At 38.8% G+C, this 24,512-nt stretch overlaps 1 protein-coding gene across 1 annotated transcript in view; it reads right to left on the bottom strand.

Annotated features, from left to right (window-relative positions):
• The window catches only part of LOC121462842 (serine/threonine-protein kinase Nek1-like), a 152,148-nt gene that overhangs the window by 72,967 nt on the left and 54,669 nt on the right, over positions 1 to 24,512 (bottom strand). Inside the window, 6 exon segments of the mRNA XM_041674803.1 lie at positions 2,638 to 2,802; positions 4,819 to 4,971; positions 15,873 to 15,899; positions 15,902 to 16,094; positions 16,167 to 16,232; positions 18,947 to 19,075. Of these exon segments, the coding sequence (XP_041530737.1) occupies positions 2,638 to 2,802; positions 4,819 to 4,971; positions 15,873 to 15,899; positions 15,902 to 16,094; positions 16,167 to 16,232; positions 18,947 to 19,075 (733 nt within the window).

Below are 24,512 nucleotides of genomic sequence, written 5' to 3'. Positions count from 1 at the left end.
TTTTTATTTTGTCTTTTAATGTGTAATTCTGTTCTTGTTAAATGGAGGTAGAAAAGGAGGTGGCAATGGGTTGGTTGTTTCTAGAAAGAAGCTGACACAAGTTTTCCTTTGGGAGAGTTTTATCGGCCTTAAGACAACAGAGACGCAGTCACTCTGAGGCAGGACAGCGCCCTCTAACAGACAACAGGAAGAAGAAGGCCTGATGGAGGAGAGCTTTCCCTTAGAACCCACAAAGGAGTTTTAGTAAGAGACACAGCTTAAAGAACTTGAGAGACAGCTGTCATGGACAGGATGATGGGAGGGGATCAACTTTAGAGAAATTCTACAAACACAGGAAAATATATGACCTTTATATCCTTCCAGGGGCTGGTATGAAGCTCCATATCACATGATTTTGTTCAACACAGCCCACTGACAGGGAGCACGAAGGAGCCAGCTACAGTGTAGCACTATAAATCAGAGGCGGTAGACCCACATCACAGATAGCTTCTTAACTCTATGTCCCAGAGAAAGAGCTCAGGGGAGCAAGGCCTGGTTTTTCCAGGCTGTGGGATGGACTTCCTAGAGAGATCAGCTTCTTAAAGGGGTAGGTTCACTATTTAACAATTCCCTAGTGATCTTCAGCTCTATCAAAACTAACATTCTATCCTCTAAACTCAATTTGTGACCATGGTTTCCATAAAGCCTAAAATATTTACTCCACAACTCTGTAGGAAAAGTGAAGCTTGCCAACCTCAAAACTAGGCTATAAATTCTCTACTATATGCACACTCATCCTGCTGGTTAATTTTATCTTTTAAATATTTTATTATTAATTTTTAAGAAGGGTACAACATACTGCCTTGTTTGGGATACTATGATAAAGTATCAGACTGGGTGGCTTGAAGAGAAATTTATTTCTCATCATTTCAGCAGTCAAGAGAATCTAGCATCAGGATCCCAGCACAGTCAGTTCTGGAGAAAGGTTTTCCTCCAGGTACACTGACAGCCTTTTTCTTCATGTATTTTCAGCATGATATAGAACAAAGGCTGACTCTCCGGCCTTTTCGTAGAAGGAAGTTAATGCCATTCATGAGGCCAACATACACATCTTTTGAGGAAGAGACATCATTCTGTACCACACGACTAACTATGCTCTGTGAACAAAATGGGTTACTGTGGTGAACATGCTGCATGGGACACAGTCTCTGACAGTCTCCTTATCTAATGAGCACAATGGAAGTGATGCTATTCCTATTCACGGCTGAATGTTTAGGAAACTGGCAGCCTCTGGTTGGTATCTGGAAGTCAAAGCATCATAAAGAAGTTTATTTAGCTCAGAAAAAACCCATGGCAATTTTTTGACACTAAAATATCAATATTATTGTGGAAAGAATGTAGTATTTTTAGTTAATGAGCAGGCTGGTAGGTTAAAGATGGTTGCAGATTCTTTAATGCTCTTCCCTTTGAGAGGCAGGCCTAGCTCCCTACCTTGGGCACACTCTGGGTTTGTGACAGCTCTGACCAATAGAAGTGCTAATGGTCCCAGTTCAGTTCTCTGGTTAACTTTTTTTTTTTTTTTTTTTTTTTGGTTTTTCGAGACAGGGTTTCTCTGTGGCTTTGGAGCCTGTCCTGGAACTAGCTCTGTAGACCAGGCTGGTCTCGAACTCACAGAGATCCGCCTGCCTCTGCCTCCCGAGTGCTGGGATTAAAGGCGTGCGCCATCTCTGGTTAACTTTAAAGAACACAGACAGCAAAAAAAAAAAAAAAAAAATCAAATCAATCAAACTAACAAAAAACCATACACACCATACACAGCTTTTAATGTAGCACCTGAGATGGCTGTAGGTTCTTTAAGACCTTCTCCTCTCAGAGGTGAATCCTATTTCCCCCACATCGGAACCTCCAGGTCATCAGAGAATAAAATCATATAAGCTATGAAAAACAGGTGCTGGAGAGACTGCTCGACTGTGAAGAGCACTGGGTGTTTTCCCAAGGACCCAAGTGCAATTCCCAGCACCCACGTGGTGACTCACAATCATCTCAGACTTCAGCTGCATCATCATCTTCTGGCTTAGGCAGGCACCAGACATACAAACAGGTAAACCCCCATGTTCATAAAATAATTAAAGCTTTATTTTGAAAGGTAGGAAGAATACAGAATGTGACTGAGGTTCCTCAAAACACAGAGAGGGGCCTGTCACACTCGGCTTCTGAGGTGTACCTTCCAAGACGGCAGAAAAATGATCAAGTCGTCTCACTGACAGCTGAGTATCACATCGCTTGGCCTCTTAGGCAAAGACAATGTACTAGGAAAATCACAATCCCAGTCTTGACTCAACCCTGATCCATAAAATAATGGGACAGAATGGTCAGTAACTAGGACGCATGGTCCTATATGCCTGTAGCTCTCACCAGCAGCGAGAGCGGGACTCTGCACTCTAGGAGACCAGCCCGACCCTCCTAACGCAACCCTTGAAAACTCTTGGTCTTCAAAAACAAAAACGGGGGGGGGGGGGGGGGGAGGGGAAGATAGTTACTAAAATTAGTGAGCCTAATTTGAGATGAATTACTCAAACATACACACAAATTTTGACAATTTCTTCAATGATTCAATACTAATTAAAATTTAGCTCATTTAAATGCATTACAACATACCTTCCACATTTCCTTCTGACGTTGGTGGAGGCACCTCACTAAACTTTGGGCTTTCTGTTTCAACAGAATCAACAGTACCTGATGGATTTATTTCTTTTGAAGTACATTCTGGTTTCTCTTCTCCAACAATTAAGGGCTTGTAGTTTTCGCCTTCAGGATAAATCTCTGTAGAAGCAAAACAACGAAAAGTCTACTGCTCTCAAGAGGTTTTGAAGTTACTTGCAATGATATTTAGAGCCAAAAGAAAAACCAAAAACAAACCCTAGATTGTTGCATCAGGTGAAGCTCTTTTACACACTAGAAACTAATGAGTTAAGAAAATGTGACAGCCAAATTCCATTTCATAATGACCTTCAAGGTGGATAACACAATTTGAATTCTTTTCCTTTTGGGGAAAAATTAATACACCTGTATCAGAATTGAATTTTAAAATTACTAACCAACTTTTAAAAGCTATTTGTTTTTCATATAGCTTCATTTTTCACATGTAGTTTTTCATATGATATTTACTTCTAGTTTGCTACAAACTCTGCACACTGTGGCTGTTTCCAGGAAAAGATTGATCATAAAACAACTGACTGTAGTCATTGACTCTCCTCATTCCTGTGTGACTGTTTACAAGCCAGTGCCCCAACTCCCCCAAATCAATGTTGTCATAGGTGGATGATTTTATATATACAATAAATAATCCTGCTAATATGTAAATCTCACAGTTCACTGAACTACCTCACTAACTCAGCTTTTTAATAAATCATATATTAGAAACATTATAAATTATGGCTCCTTAAAAGTTCCAATTTTAGGAATTCCCATATCTAATTTTTAGTGGTGTTTTTTATTCATCTCCCTCTAATATAGCTTTTTTGAAGCAGGGTCTCACCATGTAGCCCTTGCTGGCTTGGATTCCCTATGTAGATCATGCTGGCTTTGAACTCAGAGATCTGCCTGCCTCTGCTTCCCAAGTGCTGGGATTAAAGGCATGGACCATCATGCCTGGCACTATTCTAGCTCAGTAAAAATTTCGTTTTTCATGGATTTGAAGCAGAGAGAGGAGGGTATATCGAGAGGGTTAGAAAAAAGGGAGGGTGAAATATTATAATCTCAAAAAAGTTTGATTTTGCAAGTACGTTTAATGACTGGTTCTAACATTCTTTCCCCATTGTCCATCCCCATTGACATCCTTATAAAAGTCATCATTAGAATTATTCCTTTGCATACACTCTCAGCTTGTTGAACACACTTCACTGTACTCAACTGGAAAACCCTGAATTCATTCCATTTCTACACATGCCTGCTTGACATGATTGGAGAACAATAGACATTGTTGTGAAGTGACCTCAATTTTAATGATCTCTTTTGATGGTTTGGATCCCGATAGTCAAGTGTCCCTGCAGGTACTTGTTTCTGCGTGTGGTGATGTTAAAGTGGTAAGACTTTTCAATGGCAAGTCAGTGAGGACACTGTTCATGACCTACGACAAGGAGATTCACCTTTCGTAAGAGCTAACTTTTGCCTGTTAGGAATGTACACAGGCTCTTTCCACAGTCTATTTCTCAGATTCTAGCTGACACCTACAGAACATGTCAGGATCCTATGTCCTAAGTCAACTTTTCATATGCTTCAGCTATGAGTTCATGCTCAATCTCGAGGAGCAATAGAAAAAAAATGCAAAAGGTAACGTGCATGCCTAGGCACTGTTCATGTCTGGACACTGTTCATCCACTCTCTGTCTTGTGAACAAGCTGTCCAGTGGGAAGGCTTCTGTATACACAGTTGCTTTTCCTCAGGTGCTGCTCTAACACCCAAACACCTAAGACTCAGGAATCCAGAATGTCTTCCCTCCTGTCTGTGTCAGCACTCCATCTCAGTTCCAGAATGATGTCACACATACTTACAGACATTTTTTTCTACTCAATTTAACTCCCGAATCTCTTCACAAATACACCATGAATCTTAATAAACTGTTTCAACATTTTCCCTAATGGAAAACATGCTTGGACTTTTCCACCTCCCTCATCCAGATTTCCTATTCTTTAGATTTCATCCAGGTCTGACAAGGGCAGAAACCATTACTATTTAGAACAACCAACCCCATGAAGGTGGACAGGTAGACTAATTCCACACAAGAAAATGGAAACACCTTAACACATTAATTTTAATAATACTACTTCTTGTGCTTACCACTTTTAAAAGCTGTGTTCTCTAGTAGTTCTGTCTGGGGTTGGAGTTCAGCTTCTCCTAGTATCTTCAGGACAGAATCTGTAGGGCTTTTCCCCCAGACTTTTCTTGGAGAGCCATTAGAATCTAACTTAATTACCTCTCCTACGGTATGTTCTGTGAGAAAAGAAATATAGAGAAACAATTCTCAAAGGTAGAATAATTCATTGTTTGGCAGCTTTAATTTCTACTATCCAACCAACCGTTTCATGCTAAAAGCTAATATAAAAATAAATCACAAGATAAATAAAAATATGGGCTAAAAGGTAAAAAACAGTCTAAGAAAACTTTGCCTTTGAGTTTATATCATAAGCAGACAACTAATACTTCTTTTCTACAAATAATCCTGGATAAAATAATTTAAATAAAATTTAGAAAGGCAAAAAATAATAGTCTCGAGTCATCAGAATATCTGGTAATAAAACATGAGCACAGGGACTAGGGAAATGGCTCAACAATTAAGAGCACTAGTTACCCACCCAAAGAACTTAGGTTCATTCCCCAGCACCTATACAGCGATTCACAAGCATCTGTAACTCTAGCTTCAGATCTCCAGTGAATGTGATGTTTTCTTCTAACCTCTGCAGACACCAGCTACCAAAAGATTCTCAGACATACAGTACATTCAGGCAAAACACCCACACACATAAAATAAAAATAAGATTTATACACTTAAGAGTAATACATATGATATACTACATGGTATATGTTAATATGGCCGTATAACTGTAGCCTACACAAGGTGACTTTAGAAAAACTATGATGTTTAATCTCGGTTGTCAACTGGACCTGGAATCAGCTGAAAGGCAGCTCACAGGGCACAGGTGTGAGATGGCCATCTTTGGAAGACTCTAAGTGTGTCGTGTAAACCAATCTAATAAACCCTCTTGTAATAAAGATTCTCTCTAGAGGTCTGTCCGTCTATAGAACCCTGACCAAGACACCAGCTGAAAGATGCTTTAGGACTCAGGATGCAGCATAAAGGGGAACAGCAAAAGGAGTCCAAGGTATAAAGGCTCATGCAAATCAGCAAGTAATACTCAGTTTTGTACCACCAACACAATTAGCATGACGGTCCTAAGGTTCAAAAGCATAGCTAAGGTAAAAGATTCAAGAATCATGAACGAGGATCTAAATCTGTTTTCCTACTTTTATATTTGTAATGAATTTTTTTTCTAGTGGATAAGTATAAACAAACATAGCTGATAAGTGGAGCGTAAGATCCAATGTGAAGTTCCCCAATTTTAGAATGGCTGTTCTAAAGAAGTTAGTTGAGATGTATAGAGTTTGGGCCTGGCTAATTTTTCTATGTGATGTTTTTTATTTACAAGTTCGTTATAATAAATTTTTAATTTGAAAAGGTTGTTATAAGCTTTAAATCTGGAAACAATATTTCTGCAAAAACACCAAGCCCAGTGCTTAGGGTTTCAAGCACTAATGCTGAAAAACCTTTGTTACAGAGCTACCAAAATCTAGAATCACTGGCCAAAAAAAAAAAAAAAAAAAGTGGTTAAAACAGTATAGATTAAAAGAAACAACAGGAAAAAGACTTGGAACTTAAGGTTACTTGGTATCTGATAAGAAGGGTCAAGAAATACAACAGAAAAGAAAATTTCTGGAACAATGGAAATGGAATGCCCACTTAAAAAAACCATGGGGAGAAAAACTGGCAGGATTTGTAGCCAGTCTGAGCTGAAGAGATGGAACCTGAGTCTGCGGGAAGAAAATGGCTCGCATCTGACGTACAGAGAGAAGTCAGGTCTCACAAAGCTGCGCACGTCACTACTTGAGCACCAGTCTGCACAGCACATGCAAGGAAACGACTGCAGTCTCGAGAGGAGAGCACCCAACAGAAGTGAAGGAGGAAGACCTGGAGTTTACAAAGACCAGAACCAGTTCCTATCTCCACCAGCCTGTAGTTCACAAGCCATTAGGCAGATTGTTCAGAAAGGTTGTGGACTCAGTAAAAGGGGAAGATTAACCATAAACTAAACACTGCTTGATTCCACTTCACAGAACTTAAGAAGAAGGCCTAAAAGGATCAAGATACTCATAACTAACCAAACTGTATCCCAGAACAAAGGTCAAGAGTAGTTATAGAAATATAAAAACTACATAAACTTCCACAAATTATAATTCAGTGTTTTGTCCCTAAGCAAAAATAATCAAGTATAATATGGTCTACCAACCAAAACCAATGTCCAAATGACAGAGATGATGAGATTACTCACTGGGGAAGGACATTTGTAGTGATTATTATAGCTGGGCTCCCTTGGGTTCAACTAAAGAAGACTGACCATGGGAGGGACAAAATAAGGGAAGCTGGGCTGGTGTGCAGCTCAGTTGCAGAGTACTTGCCCAGCATGAAGAGACTCTGGACTAGAACCTCCTCTACCAAAAGGAGGAGGGGAAAAAAGATTGGTGCTGGACTTGTAGGAGAGAAGTCCAAAAGAACACAGGAAAAAATAATGGCAAAGAATTTTCCAATACAAGTGACAGTTATGACTCACAAGTCCAAGAACACTAGCAAAAGGATGTGATAACAAGGAGTGTCACCACCAAGCTCACTGAAACCAGGGCTTTGAGAAAAAGCCAGAGCAGCAGCCAGAGGACAATGACATCCAGAGGAACCGCTGAGACTGACTGTTACAGAAGACTTCCCGCTGCAAGCAGTGGAGAAATATTGTTAAAGTAGAATAGAAAAAAGTATCAGCTAATTCCATAGCTCTTAACAAATATTTGTGAAGGCAGGCATAGTAAACTTTTGCAGACATATACAAGTTGAAGGAATGTTGAAGTACGGATCGGCGGGCTGTGTCCCGCCACCCAGCTAGCTTTACCCGAAATAATTACACGGAAACTGTATTCTTTTAAACACTGCCTGACCCATTAGTTTCAGTTTCTTATTGGCTAGCTTTTACATATTGATCTAACCCATTTCTATTAATCTGTGTAGCCCACGAGCTGGCTTACCAGGAATGATCTTAACCTGCGTCTGTCTGGAGTGGGAGAATCATGGCGACTCCCCGACTCAGCTTCTTTCTCCCAGCATTCCATTCTGTTTACTCCGCCTACCTAAGGGTTGGCCTATCAAATGGGTCTAGGCAGTTTCTTTATTAATAAGAAATCACTCCCACATCATTTCCCCTTTTTCTGTTTAAACAAAAAAGAAAGGCTTTAACTTTAACATAGTAAAATTACATATAGCAAAACAGTTATCAAGCAAGAATTACAGTTACAATATTTATATCTATTTTATCTTTTATCATAACTAAGGAAAACAATAACTATCTATTCATTCTTCAACTCCATCAAAGACTCCAGAAGGATATAAGTAAACAAGTAATAAGAACCTAAGTAAACAAGAAATAAGAAAACTCTAGAAATGACAGAGACATCTTGCTGCCTGGATAGTCACCCAAAGTTCTTTTGTATGCTTGGGGCATCCATCTTCAGCCTTCAGGCCCATAGTATCCAGCAGACATTTCCATGAAGCAGGAAATTTCAAAGACAGTTCAGTCACTATCTGCTGTGTCCTGCAGAATGTCTCGCAGACTCTTTCATGAGTCATGAACCCCAAAAGACCGTCTCACCTTTAGGCAAGTTCAGCAGTCCTCTCTCTGCGGGTTCTCTGTGTCCATTTTATGCAACAGTCCAGGCAAGAGCAGTTTCTTGCCCAAATGGCTATCCAACTCCATAAGGAACTTCTTCGATGCCCATCTTCCTCTCTAAGTAGATTGGTGCCACCAGGAGCAGATATGTCTCATTGTCATGAAAAGTCCTAAGTTATTAAAACATTAAATGCCATATTCTGCAGTCTTTTAAAGATATGAAGAATGTCTATCTAACTGAAATGTATCTCTATATATCTAGAAAATCTAACTAACATGACTACAAGATTGACTATTATTGATGATTAACCATTAACCTATATTTCTTAATTATACATTACATTTTTAAATGAACTACACAATCACAATACCTTAATCAAGATCAGAAATACATATACATATAACAAAATTGACTGTAAAATCCACACCAATGCAAATTACTCATACCTATATCATTTCCCCCTTTAAATGTAAAAGAACATTTACAAACAATATTTTGGGAACATGGGCGCAGTTTTTTCTCTCCAAACTGCTTCCTGCTGAATGGGGGCGTCGTTAATTAGGTCTTTCATGGTATAACCTGTGTGCTAGTTTCATCTCAGTTGGCAGTTGAGCGAAGCAATTTTCTGAAGATGTTCACAACAACCTTTCAGGAGGGCGTGGTCTATCATACCAAATTGTAATAGAAGAAATCCACAGGGTTTGGTCCTCTGTGAAAACAAAAGAAGAACCTCTCCAAAGCATCATATTCTTAAACCCAAATTTTGAAATTGTAATACCCTTATATCCATTCTGGTTTAGCTTAGCAGCCCATGTAATGAAATGTCTCTCTGTACTTAGCTCCTTTACAGTCAAAAATTTTAAAGAAAGCACAATGTACATAATCCAGACTCTCTGTGAATTTTGCATTTTTACGTGGCTTATTTTTCTTTATTTGTTTTAATCTCTTAACTATCTATACTCTGTCTCTTTAAAGACTTTACCATTTTTTTTAAACCATTAACTTTATTCTCTATATTCTTTTTCTTCTCTCTCTCAAGCCTACGTACATTCATCCAACAGTGTGGTATTTTATGTCTGAATCTGTTTTATTGTGAATCTCTAACATTTTTTTACTATCCAGGAGCATTTCTTAAAATGTTAAGCAGTTCTTAAAAACTTAAGTTGCACCATGTACAGGTAATACGGTACCGCCTGTGTCCTGCCCAGTTGAAACCCTAAATGCGCTGTTTTTATGGTAATTACGGTAGTCTCTGCCTGAGACCAGCACAGTTCAGCATGGCAGAGCTGAGCCAAGCCGCTCCTGCCTCAGAGCCATTTGGTGCCCCTGAGCCACACACAGTTCCAGGCACACAGCAGTCCACATTGCCATTAAGCAAGCCGTAGAGGTTTACTCCAAATGCTCCATTTAAAAGCTCTGTCTCCCACAGGAGCCAGACAGAGATCGCAATGGCGGCACAGCCCAGAAAGCCGGCATTTTAAAACAGCCAGTTTTTTCCTGCTGCTGAGTCAGGACAATTTCTTTGCGGCACGCAACCCACAAACAGCAAAAAGCTGTCTTAAATTCTCTTTCTCTCCTTTTTAAGCCCTCTCAGGTTTTACGTGCAGTTCATTAGCACGTTGGGAGCCACTCTGTTGAAATACGGAGCGGCAGGCTGTGTCCCGCCACCCGGCTAGCTTTACCCGAAATAATTACACGGAAACTGTATTCTTTTAAACACTGCCTGACCCATTAGTTTCAGTTTCTTATTGGCTAGCTTTTACATATTGATCTAACCCATTTCTATTAATCTGTGTAGCCCACGAGCTGGCTTACCAGGAATGATCTTAACCTGCGTCTGTCTGGAGTGGGAGAATCATGGCGACTCCCCGACTCAGCTTCTTTCTCCCAGCATTCCATTCTGTTTACTCCGCCTACCTAAGGGTTGGCCTATCAAATGGGTCTAGGCAGTTTCTTTATTAATAAGAAATCACTCCCACATCAAAGGAACCGATCATTAGTGATATTAAAGCATAGCAATTCTTAAAGGGAAGCCAACACGCAGAGGAAACAGAGCCAGACGGTAGAGAGCACTAAAAATGTAAACACAAAGCAGACACATAGGACCATTTCACTTACTGCTTACGTGTCCCTAAGAACTAATAACTAGATTATGAATTTTATAGCAAAAATATAAGCAAAGCAATTACCTCACCCATCCCAATCCTAGCACAAAGGTAGGAAGGAAGAAAGTGCAAGACTGTTATAATGCTGCTTGCTATATATAGGTTAAGCACTGAAGTCATTTGAAAATAGAGTTCATAAAAGTATATACTGTGGACTCTAAATCAAATAGTGAGTTATCAGAGTAATGAACTCTAAGAAAGCAAGAGGAAATAGAGAAAAAATCACAGATAAAGCAAGGTGGTACAGTTAAATTGTGTAGAATGCAAATAGTATAAAAGTATTAGGTGTTAGGAGTGGACTGAAAAAGCAAACACACACTAAATGTAAATGTATAAACAGTTTGAATGCGGGAAAGGGATAGATATCTCAATCTAACATTGAGCAAAAGAATATAAAAATGACTATACCAATAAAACATTCTTTAAAAGAGTTGGTTGGCACACACCTTTAATCCCAGCACTCAGTAGGCAGGCACAGGTGGATCTCTGTAAGTTCAAGGCCAGCCTAGTCTATAAGAGCTAGGTCCAGAACAAGCCCCAAAGCTACAGAGAAACCCTGACTCAAAAAACCAAAAACCAAAACCAAAACAAAATGAAAAAATCTTTAAAAGAAAAAAAATTAAAGCTCACAATACAGATGCCTCTCAAAAAGCATATGTCAAAGAAGCCAGAAACAAGAGAACACAAAACTTACATGGCTGGCTTCATGGCATTCTAGAAACAGAATAACTAATATAAGGTGGGGAAATTTCAGACAAAGTGTCTCTGGGAGACAAAAGTCAAAGTCTGATTGAGGAAGGGCTGTGACACTTCTTGGGGTGATGGTAATGTGCTATCTATTATTAGTAATTAATGTTAAATACGTCCACGCATTTGCTGGAACTCAGCAAATGTACAAATCATAATCCATAAAATAACATAAAAGGTGAAAAACTAAATAAATACTGAATCCTGACGGTGACTCTATGCTGTGAAGCACAGGAAAGTATACCAATGTCTGCGGTTGACTCTGAGTTATGTCAGAAATAAGACTGATGAGTACAGGATAGATACAATGGACAGCACTAATGGTAGGAGGTAAATGGATGATTATAACACCTACTGCAAAATTATTAAATTCTTCTACATGTTTGAAATTTCTCATAATGAAATTCTAGGAATTTAGATATAACACAATGAGATATACAAACATAAAGAGAATTTTAATGTAGTAGTAGTAAAGGTCCATAAAATACACTTAAAAATAAAATCTAGAACAATGCAAATAAAACTGCATATAACCAATAAGGCAATAGAAAGGGAGAATTATATATGAACACGCCCCTTCACACATATATGGATATATGTGCATATATGTGTATAGACATACACGTGTATACATTAAATAAATATATCTTTATTTAATCTATATATACACACAAACATGGATAAGCACATATATCTGAATGTACTCAGAAAGATAAACAAGCTAATGTCAGCAAGTACCTGGTAACAGGAAGGATTGCCCTTCATGTTTTAGGAAAGTACTGTTCCAGGCCTAAAGAAGAAGCAGAACTGATCACCCAGTTCTTGTGTTTTTGGTTTATTTGTGATCAGTCTTCCCAGATTCTTAAGAAATAAGAGAAGCTGAGCATGGTGATATATACACCTGGAACCCTAGGACTTAGAAGTTCTGAAGCAGGAACTCAATGAGTTCCATGCCAGACAGGTCTATATAACCCTTTCCAGGAAGCTTATGTATTTCTCACCCTGGCCCGCTACTGACCTTACACAGTGGCAGTGGTCTATTATTACTCCAGAGCAGTGCTTCTCAACCTTCCTAATGCTGCGTGGAGCCTTTTCATACAGTACCTCATGGTGTGGTGACCCCAAATCATAAAATTATTTTTGTTGCTAATTCATAAATGTAATTTTGAATCATAATGTAAGTATCTGTGTTTTCTCAAGGCCACAAAGGGGCCTCGAACCACAGATTGAGAACCTCTGCTCCAGAACCACAGGTTGAGAACTTCTGCTTCAGAACCACAGGCTGAGAACCACAGGTTGAGAACCTCTGCTCCAGAAGCCAAGTCGGCTATAGTCTCCCACCTCAGACGTTTCACAACAGGAGTTGTGTGTCCTTTTATTTATTTATTAACTATTTTCCTGTATAAAATTTGAGTGACACACACACAGAAAGCCCAGAACATGTGGTACATGTCAGACAAGCTTAGCTAAAAAGCTTATATGTTAAAAGGAAACAACATACTTAAGGGAAAAAAAAAACATCTGATTATCAATGAAAATAAATTATGAAACTCCCACAAAAAACTCATTACTTTAAATTCTAAATAAAAACTTAAATGAATGAGGTTTATTATTCATTAAGGGAAGAAAAAGACATATGTATCTGATTATACAGAGAACTATAAAATCAGGCTGTTGAATTTACCAATATGAAGGTCTTCCGTGACTGAGTAGTTTTGTTCACTGATAAGAAAAAGTAAGGTAAGCAAGGACAGGAGAAGAATTAGAATAAAAAACAAACATGTCTTTAAAAGTAAGTTATGAAGAGAGCTCTCAGAATCAGACAGCAGGGAGTAAGTATCATCTAAAAATCCTGAGGAGTTGTGGAGACAAAGAGTGCGGCACATCGAAGAGGTGAGCCATTCACAGTGAGGGGCAAAGGAAACGGACACAGTGCCATGAAGAACTAAGAGGGTGAGCCGAGTCCCCGATCATGAAGGGCTGTGGGCTGTATTCTAGCTGTAATGGAAATCAACAGCTTGAAGACAGCAGAGTGACATGATAGATTTTTTCCTCATAATTGGTGAAAATTAATTTCAAGGCAGGTGATGATGACATAGCCTTTAATCCCAGTACTCGGGAGGCAGAGGCAGGTGGATTTCTGTGAGTTCGAGGCCAGCCTAGCCTGGTCTAAAAGAGCTAGTTCCAGGACATATAGGGCTGTTATACAGAGAAACCCTGTCTCGAGAAACAAAACAAAACTAAAATTTAATTTCAAATCTCTTTAGGTTACAATGTCTTTACATCCCTATCTAGTAACACCATCCACCCTTTCCATTTTACTTTCTATAAAACAGATATATTTTTTGTACTTCCTTGCCTTCCATTTACCTTTAAAATGGATTTTATTCCTTTGGTATAGTTATGACACTAATTTCCTCAAGCTCACAATGCCTCTCCTAGGATAAACATTGATAAAATATAGTCCTCAATTTTTCATCTATCTTTCAGAAATATTCTGCTTATCCTTTTGAGCTAAACCATATTCTTCTTCTGTTCTATATATCCCTAACCCTTCTGCATGTGCATGTTAGTGTGCGTGTGTGCACTGCATGTGAAACCCAAGGACAGCCTTGGCTACTGCTTCTCACGTACTGCTATCCAATTTGGTGTGTTGTTGCTGTTGTTTAGAAACAGGGTCTCTTTATTAGCCTGAAACTGGAAAGGAGAAAGAATATTTAAAAAATGTTTGGACACTTAAGAAAGAGTTAGCCCCACCCACGAGGAAGAACTGGGCCTGATGGCCTGGGCATAGGGGAGCTGGCTCTGCCCCCTCACCTGACGGGAGAGGCCCTAGTAGACTGACCCACCCTAACATCTACTCCATCTGGGACCTGCCGGCACTCATGAAAGGACTGGTCCTGTGGGATATCTACAGGATCCCAGAGGAGCTTCAGTGAGAATCCAGTGGATCAGACCAATGACTCTTGCAATGCACATCTGCTAGGAAAGTTGACTGGACAAAAGGGTAACCGGGTGACACCTGCAGATCCTAACGCCACCAGAATGAATAAAGGGGTGCTAGAGAGGTGGGAATGATGGGGGAGTGAAGAGGGTTTTTTGTTTTGTTTTATTTTGTTTACGTTTGCTTGTTTTATTTTGATTTTTAAAAATGTTTTTCTTTGGGGGGGTACTGCAGGGGTGAGGGGAAGATATGGGGGGACTGGGAGGTGAGTAGAATTAAGTTTCATGACTTGAAACTTCCAAAGAATCAATAAAGAAATTATGTCAAATAAAAACTAATGTTTGGTGAAGTTTTCCAAATTTGACAAAAGATTTAAGTCTATATATTGAAGAATTTCCTAAGTCCAAGGAGAGGAAACAGGAAGAAAAGTACACTAAGATACTTCACAATCATACTATTCAAAACTAGACATAACGAGGAATAATAATCGATAGGCTGGAGAGGTAGTTCAGCAGAAGAGCACACACATGGCAGTTCACAATGGTACCCTGTTCTAGGGGATTTGACATCTTCGGGTTTCTGTGGCACAAAGCATGCACATGGTGCACAGACACACATGTGGGCAAAACACCCATACACATAAAATCATACCAAATTTCTGAAAAATAAAGAGATAAAATGTCATAGCAATCACACCAAAAAAGTCATGCATGTACAGGGGAACAAAATGAAGGCCATGTTTCCTGTGGGAAGATGGTAAGGAGACAATGAAGGCCGTGATTCCTGTGGGAAGACAGTAAGGAGACAATGAAGGCCGTGATTCCTGTGACAAGATGGTAAGGAGACAATGAAGGCCAAGATTCCTGTGGGAAGATGGTAAGGAGACAATGAAGGCCGTGATTCCTGTGAGAACACAGTGGGTGCTTAGGAATTCTTTCTAGTTAAACCTCCTGAACTCCTCCTAAGGTCTAAGGGGCTCTTCTGAGCTTTCACTGCTCTTCGTTTCATTAGAAACTACTGGTAGAGTTGGGCATTCAGAGGGCAGAGGCAAGAGGATTATGAATTCAAGACCAGCTTGGTATTTATACAATGAGTGATTATCTCATAAAACCAAAAGTGGGGAAGCTGGGAAACACATATCTGTAACTTAAGCACTGAGAAGACAGAGAAAAGAAGACCATGAGTTCAAGGACAGTGCTGGATACATACTGAGACACTGTGTCACCCACCAGGAACCCCTTTCACTACAACAAGAACAAAGAATGTAACAGGTTGACATGGTGTAAAGGGTTCAAACAGTACAATTTAAATACATTTCTTTAGTTCGACTCTCACTACACTCTTACAGAAGAATTTTTGCTACTGTAAAAACCAAACCACTTTTCATGTCTTTATATTGTACTGAAAGATACTTCATATGCCCATGAGGGAGTTGCACAGACTTCTTCTACCTCTCTTAACCCATCCACATGCTGGTTCCTTAGGATGGCCAGGACACAAGTTTACGTGAGTGCTAACCCAAGACAGGACATGGACATGTTCATACATACTTTCAGAGGCAGAGAAGGATGTGTCACTTCATCCAGAGGAATCACAAGCTGACCTCCGACCTCCCACTTCTTGCGATCAGAGGAAATGGCATTTTCTTTCTCATACTCCTTGGCATCCTTGTGGCCAGCGACCTCACAAGAATCTGAGTGATGGTGATTCTCCTTTTCATCTTCCTGAGCTTTAAGATTCTCATTTAGCCTACGCAGTATTTCTCGCTTGCTCTGAAATAGTTACACTTTAGTGAGCATATCATTAAATAAGAGCCTGACAGAGTCTCTGAAAACTGTACTTACTGAAACAGCATTGCTGCTCTTTTGCATTTCTTCTGAAGTTTCTTGGGTTTCAGTTAAATTTCCATCCTTTAAACACAAGACGGTTGAAGAGTAAGAGAAAACCATTTTAGGACTCTGAAACAGTTGATATTTTTGTTACTTTCAGTTTTTCATTTAACTGAAATTTAACCCCTGTGAACTTTTCTCATTGCTGTGAAATGTTAACACGGCTTCTGTCATTATAAATAATGATGAACATTTAAACATTATCAATCAGTTAATAAGTTAAATGTGTGTTTGTGTGTGTGTGTGTGTGTGTGTGTGTGTGTGTGTGTGTGTGAATTCTCAGTTATTTGTCATGTTTGTGGGTGACTGCTAACAATTATCTCTGTCTTCTTTGGTATCTAACTTTTGATAATTTAAAGTCAATGACAGGCATGAAAAGAAATTCATATACTTTGTTTATTAGAGTTAGGAAAAGGGTTGTCATGTTTTGCTTTTAAAAAAATATGGTTCTTCAGACTAGAGATATGGATCAGTGGTTAAGAGTATTTGCTACTCCTGCAGAGGACCTGGGTATGATTCCCAGAACCCACAAGGTGGCTCACAACCAACTGTTACTCCAATTCTAAAGAACTTAACACCCTCTTCAGGCCTCTTGGGGCACCAGGCATACACACTGTGCACAGAGATACCTGCAGGCAAAACACCCAAATGCATAAAATAATTACGTCTTAAAATGAGCTAGTTCCAGGACAGGCTCCAAAACCACAGAGAAACCCTGTCTAGAAAAACCAAAAAAAAAAAAAAAAAAAGATCCTGGAGACTGAATGCCTCATGCAAGTGTTTTAGCACCTGAGCTAAAGTCTTAGTCCCAGGGATTGTGTTGGTAGATAAAGGAATTCAGGAGAAGCTGTGTTATTTTGAAAGCAAATTTGTTACATACACATACACATTAAGACAAAGCATTAAACACAATTAACAAGTAGCTTTTTTATCTATGGAAAGAAGTTAAGTAAAAACAGATTCTTAACTTTTCTTCTGATTAGTATAAAGATATTCTTAAAAACTTAATATTTAAGAATATATTAAAAGAAAAAGATTAGTTATTATGAAGGCTATAACAGTGTGACTAAATAATCTTCAAAGTTTTAAATGAGCAGTTTCTATAAACACAACAATAAGAAAAACGATTTAGTCACATGATTACCACAGATTTCTAAGACTTGAAAAACATAAGAGCATAGTGATCAGAATTACAGTAACACATGTAAATGAGACAAGGAGGATTTTACCCAGGAAAGCAGTCAGAGATGACAGGTACTGGAGATGTGAAACTGGGTACCAGGAAGGAAACCACACAAGGAATCTAAAGTTGTAAACAATGCGGCACATGCAAAGTCATTATCAGAAAGAGATAAAACCTACTGGGAGAACAGATTCTTACAGGAAGCTCTGAACAGGGACATAGAGCGTTATACTCTGCCTTATTTTCAAGATAAGCACAAAGGCTGCAGAAAATCTCTGTAGTAACCAATAATCTCTGCAGTATGAAAAACATCTAAAGAATTTCAACAAATACAAGTCACAGACAGTAGCTACTGGGAAAGGAAAACAGAGGTTCCTAGGTTGTAGGACTCAGCAGACTGTGTTCAGAGCAGTTTAACCCAGGGAGTCACTCCACATTCGGAGCCATTCCTTTCATCCAGAACGGTCTTTTTAGACAGGTAACCTGGTGCACACTTACAAGTTTAAACTTTTGCTTGTTCGCATATTTTTGTTTGTTTTATTATCTATATAGCTAGCATACAGAGACAGAAGTAGAAGGTAAAAAAAAATGAATTACATTGAACATCACTTCCCATGTTACAAAATTTCAAATAGGTGTAGAGTTCATTTCTATAGTTATTTACTTTAAGGACTATAAGAGATATTATTCTTTAAAAATTTGCCAATCATGAGGGTTAGGGTACAAAACTGTTTGCCACATTATTTTCAGTATATTGCTTTCAAATGTTTTTACTACATTTAATTAGTGTGTGTGTGTATGTTTGTTGCTGCTGCTGCTGCTACAATTACATGCACATGGAAGTCAGAAGAAAACTTGTAGGAGTTGTTCACTCCTTCTACCATGTGGGTCAGTCTCAGGGATCAAACTGATCGCCAGACATCGTGGCAAGCTCCTTTCCCCACAGAGCCATCTTACTAGTTTATCAGAGAGTCATTTCAACACAATGCCCTTTCTATACGCATGCATCTGTGAGACACTGGTTCTAAGATCTCTCTGCTCCCTTGCCAAAATCCACAGGTGCTCAATTCTCATATTTAAAATGGTTAAGTGCATATAGCATATGATATCCTGCACATACCACGAACTGTCTCTAAATTAGTTACAAAACCTAACAGACAGATATGCTATGAAAACAGTTGTGATACGGTTTAACAGCATGAACATCAGCACTACAGAGGCCATCAGTACTGGCCTGGGTAAGCACATCAGCAAAAAACATGACTTTATTTCTCAAACACTTTGGATCTGAAATTGATTAGCTCTGTATATAGGGAATCTTCAAAAGCAGAGTGTTCAAGGCATATTTATCTATAACTGAGTCCTAGATAAAAATCTATGGGCAGAAAAGTTCCAAAATTCAGAGGAAGCCAAAAAAAAAAAAATCCAGAAGACAATCTTTTTACTCTAGGAAACAACAAGGAGGCATTAGAAACCAATGTAATCCATTAAATTCATTTTCGCTTAAATTGATCTGTAGTCTTTGAGGAACTCTAAATTTTATGAAATTTACCAGGCCCACTTCTTTCAAAGCCGAAGTCACAGAAATAACAGGTCTCATTTGCTGCTTTGATGGAGAACCCCCCGTTTCTTGATGCTCCAAAGGTAGAGAAATATCTGAGCTCCTTACCTTCACCAGCAACTGCAAGAAACAGAATACACAGCTAAAAACACTGGATTTCATATCCTCATAGAGAAATAAAAGGCCCCAAGATATCTCTAATGCATAGTACAAATAGCTTCCAATTCCTTAACTCCTCACTGGGCTGGACACTATGATACATGCTGGTAGAATGTGAACACAGAAATCCCCAGCTGCATGTGTAAATACAGCCACGTGTCTGACAAGCAGTCCTAAATAAAACTGGCTACCACTGCTCGAGCAATGTCTCATAAAATGATTCCGCCAAAAGTCTTCAAGGGTCATGAGGAATGCTCAGTAGTTAATAGCACTTACTTCTCTTGCAGAGAACCTGTGTTGAATTCCCAGCACCAATACAGTAGCTCACAACCATTGTCAACTCCAGTTCCAGGAGATCCAATGCCCTCTTGGCCTCCATGGGCTCCTGCACACACTTGGTGCGCATAATCTCACAGAAGCATACACACATACCCATAAAAATAATAAACACACACATAAACAATGTGTAAGAGTCATATAAAATATTCATTTATAATACCATTATGTTATTTTAATCTAATACAATGTTTAATGTAAAAGTAGTTTATTAATTTTATATTTCAGAAAGAAATGCTTCTAAAATTTCTCCCAAATTTTGTAGTTTCCTTAAAGCCTGAAACCCATACTTCGACACAAGTGCACTTTTATCAGGTGCTAGTCATTGGGACTCTAATCAGCATAAATATTGTGAGCTGAAAATTTTACTATTATAGTTTGTATTTGTGCATTTGAGGTGACCCCAGAAGTTCCCCTGAGCTAGCGTTTCAGGAAGTTGAGAGCTGCTTGAAGCAGGTCCTGTGATCTGTACTTGGGTGCTCTGCAAGAACACTCTTGACCCATCTTTCCAGCTCTCAGACAGTAAACTTCTGAAATAAATAGAGGCAGTGGAATTAGCTGTACTGCTGTAGCACAGAGTGAGTTGCTCCCAACTACAAATCGTTCTTGACTATTAAGACTTTCAGTAAGTATATATTTCAGGTAGTTGTTACAGAGTGTAGTGGTCTTAATAATAAAAACCCAGAGTCAATATCGGGGCAAATGCTGGAAGATCAGAGAAGTATTAGGGAGCCAGCCAATAGAGTGACTTGACTGAAGTGAGCAAGTTCCTGTCCCCAAGAATCCTCAGACTGAATGGGCTGAGCTCCTGTTTCTTCCTGCCTTATATTCCTCTCTCCTCCCAGCCATATCCTTTCCTGTCCCCACCTCCCTAGCACTGGCACTAAAGGCATTTGACTCTCAAGTACTGGGATTAAAGGGGAGAGCCATCACCTCCTGGTTCTGTTTCTCTTTTACACTGAATCAATCTCACGGTGGCCTCGAACTCACAGAGATCCATCTGCCTCTGTCTCCCAAGTGCTGGGATTAAAGATGGTGCCACCACTGCTTAGCCTTTATGGCTAATTAGTGGCTAGCTACGCACTCTGATTTTCAGACAAGCTTTATTTCTTAGAATCACAAACAACATGGCACCACAACTGAGCTATGAATAAAGTGGTAATTCTAATATTTAGACTTCCAATTTTTATTATACCAGTATCTATGTATTTAAACAGTTGCACAACTGATATGGCCAACATTATTAATTATACTGATTTCAAGATGTGAAATAAATTTTTAAAGTATCTAGAACTCATAACAACCAAGTACTCTCACTGTGAAGGAATATGCTAATAATTTGAAACTGTTTTGTTAACATAAGAATGTATATTAAAGGCCTCTCAAATTCTATGGGAATCAGAATAAATTCTAAAATTGTCCTACATAACATCAAAATTTTTAGAATATATTAAAAGTTTTAAGTGATTTCTATAAAAACTGGGGCAGATACCAATAAACCAAAATTAAGAACTGCTGAGAAACACTGTGGTTGTAAATAGTGACATTTCTAGAATCTTGTGCCAATTTTCTTGAAGAAATATTTCCTAGAATTTCAATACATGACTCTAATGTGATTCTTTCTGAGTCAACAAATTCATAGGTCTTGATATCTACTAACAAACTGAGAGTTCCTATCTGTACAAACAATCTAGGTGACGAAGACCATAATGAGTGAGTCAGGGTTCTCTTGAAAAGGCTGCAAACTGCAATGGAAAGGGAAGTAACTGACTGTACTCCTGAGAAACACTACCTGATCTGAACTAGAAGGAAACAGCAGACAAAAACCAAGAACTGAGTGTGTAAGTCAGATGAGGTGCTGAAGATAGCAGCCTCCAAGGCACCCTGAGCCTCAGCAGCCCTTCAGGGTCAAAGTCGGACACTTCTACACCCAAGGTCTCAAACTCACACTTAATACTCTTGTGATTTTTCATTGGACTCTGAGATTCAGTTTCTTCCTCTAACAAAAGAGTGATGTCCTCATTTTCTCTTTTCTGAAGAGATCAAACGAAATAAGTTGTGTGAAGCACACAGCAATTATTGCTTTAACCTTTAACAAATAAATAAGATCATTTGGCATAAGCACCAAAAGCTTAGACTGAATTACTGATGAATTAACTTGCAGAAGCCAAGTTTCTGATCTTAAGAATGCAGAACAAAAACAAAAAGTCATATGTGTATAATCGGAGTTTGAAGTTTAGGCAGTGCACTGGAGGTTTAGAACAGAATTCACAAGAAACAGGGATCCACAAGTCGAATACCTTACCTTATGAAATTCAAAGAAAACTATGATTTAAAAGGATCAAAAAGTAATATAGTTGTATGAATAATTAAGTAGAAGTTACAATAAGTATTGAAACAATTTCACTAAGGAAAATAGCATCAAATGCCCTTCTCAACTTATTCATGAATTTCAAGAATAGCTTTTTCTGTTATTATTGTTTTTATTGAGCTATATTTTTTTCTGCTCCCCTCCCTTTCATTCTCTTCCCCTTCTACCTTCTCCATGGTCCCAGGCTCCCAATTTACTCAGGAGATCTTGTCTTTTCCTACTTCCCATATAGATTAGATCCAGTTATGTCTCTCTAAGGGTCCTCATTGTTGTCTAGGTTCTCTAGGATTGTAAATTGTGTGTGTGTGGGTGGGGGGGGTTTCTTTGATTTATGTCTAAAATCCACTTATGAGTGAATACATATTATATTTGTCTTTCTGGGTCTGCGTTACCTCAGTTGAGATGATGTTTTCTAGATCCATCCATTTGCCTGCAAAATTCAAGATGTCATTTTTTTCTGCTGTGTAGTACTCCATTGTGTAAAGGTACCACAATATTCTTATCCATTCTTCGATCAAGGAGCATTTAGGTATTTCAAGGTTTTGGCTATGACAAACAATGCTGCTAGGAACATAGTTGAGCATATATCTTTGTGGAATGATTGAGCATCCATTAGATATATACCCAAAAGTGGTATTGCTGGGTCTTGTTAAGGTTGGTTCCTAATTTTTCTAAGAAATCCCCATACTGCTATCCAAAGGGGGTTGTACCAGCTTGCACTCCCACCAGCAAAGCAGGAGTGTTCCCTTTACACCACAACCTCTCCAGCATAAGTTGTCATCAGTGTTTTTTATCTTGGCCATTCTTACAGGTATAAGATGGAATCTCAGAGTTGTTCTGATTTGTATTTCTCTGATGGTTAAGGATGTTAAGCATTTCCTTATATGTCTTAAAGAATATCTTATGGGGCTGGAGGGATGGCTCAGCAGTTAAGAGTACTGCCTGTTCTTCCAAAGGTCCTGAGTTCAATTCCCAGCAACCACATGTTGGCTCACAGCCATCTATAATGAGATCTGATGCCCTCTTCTGGCCTGCAGGTGTACATGTAGACAGAATACTGTATACATAATAAATAATAAAGAAAACATTAAAAAAAAGAATATCTTAAAAGCTATTTTTGAAATTATTGGGCAGTCACCTATTAATAGGAGCATAAAGGAAATTCTTGAAAGAAAGACCAATACTCTCACTGCCTCAACAAATTATACTTAATTTGGTCATAATGATTTTTGTGTATGTATGAAGGCAAAAGATTGATGTCACGTGCCTTCCTCGATCATTCTGCAACTTATTTTGGTAGGTAGGCTCTCTCACTGCGCCGCCTGCAGATTTGTTCTAGATTGGTTGCTCAGTGAATCCAAAGGATCTTTCTGCCTCAGCCTCCCCAGTACTGGAATAATAGGTGTGCACAGCCTTGCCCAGCTTTTATGTCAGTACTGTGGATCTGAATTTAGTCCCTTAGGCTTCCCTAGCAGGAACTTTGCCACTTAAGTTATCCCCCTATCCACATTTACCCATACTTGTTAAAAAGTTCTTTCAAGCTAGGATGTAATTCAATGGTAGACTAGCTGTCTACTATGAGGAAGGACTTGATACTCAGAACTATACAAATTAAGTTTTTCTTATCTACATAATTCCTATATACATAAACATATCCACTGCTGGGAAGTGTGGCCTTGTTGAAGCAGGTGTGGCCTTGTTGGAGGAAGTGTGTCACTGGGGGTGGGCTTTGGGATTTCAGATGCTCAAGCCAGGTCTAGTGTCACCCTCTCTCCCTGTTGTCTTGCTGCTCTGAATGTGGAACTCTCAACTACTCTCCAGTACCATGTCTCTCTGTGTGCCGCCATGCTTCCCACCATGATGACCATGGACTATAAACCAGTCCCAATTAAAAGTTCATCTTTAAAAAAAAAAAAGAACAACAAAACAAACAAACCAAAAATAAAATTTTATATAAGATGAAACCCATGAATGAAGTCTCAAAAATCAAAAAGTCACTTTTTAAAATGAAATTGATCACATGGCCAATGAAACTGATCACAGGGCTAAGTCTAGAATATTTACTTCCTTCTCAGTATAGTTTTAGAAAACTCATTCAATTTTAAATAGAAAACCTTTCAACAGGACTAAAGCATTTACTTGAAAGTTTCACAAGTCAGATTTTTGTATGTGTTTGTATATGTGTGTATATATATATATGTATATATATACATACATACATATATATGTGGATTTGAGAGTGACACGCTGCCTACTGTGTGTATATATGAGTGTGTGTGTGTGTGTGTGTGTGTGTGCATGCGCATGCATGTGCCCAGGCTGGCACATAGACCAGCACAGCCTTCAAAGTGTGTCTCAGGCTCCTAAATGCTGGGAATACAGGCACAAAGTACCATAATGAAGATAAGAAGCTTTTTTTCTTATGGTACTAGGAATCGAACCCAGAGCTTAGGCAGGCTAGGCAAGCCTTGACTGTTGAGCCACATCCCTGACTCTTGGAAGACAGGCTTTAAAATAAATCTATAGAAGCGCACATCCCTGCCATGCCCACACAAGCTTGACAAATTTGAAACATTTTCACATTACTTACACCTCCACAGACTTTCAGTTACCATTACAAGATTTTCTATTTTCTATTTCAATTTCACTATGTGCTGAAAACTTAAATCAGTGGTAGCACCAAAAGACAAA

This window comes from Microtus oregoni, unplaced genomic scaffold (genome assembly GCF_018167655.1).
Source record: "Microtus oregoni isolate MIOR12 unplaced genomic scaffold, Mior012 000025F_ref0000491, whole genome shotgun sequence".
NCBI classification, from domain to species: domain Eukaryota; kingdom Metazoa; phylum Chordata; class Mammalia; order Rodentia; family Cricetidae; genus Microtus; species Microtus oregoni.
The sequence above is the reverse complement of the archived record's forward strand: the minus strand, read 5'-3'. Positions and strand labels throughout refer to the sequence as shown.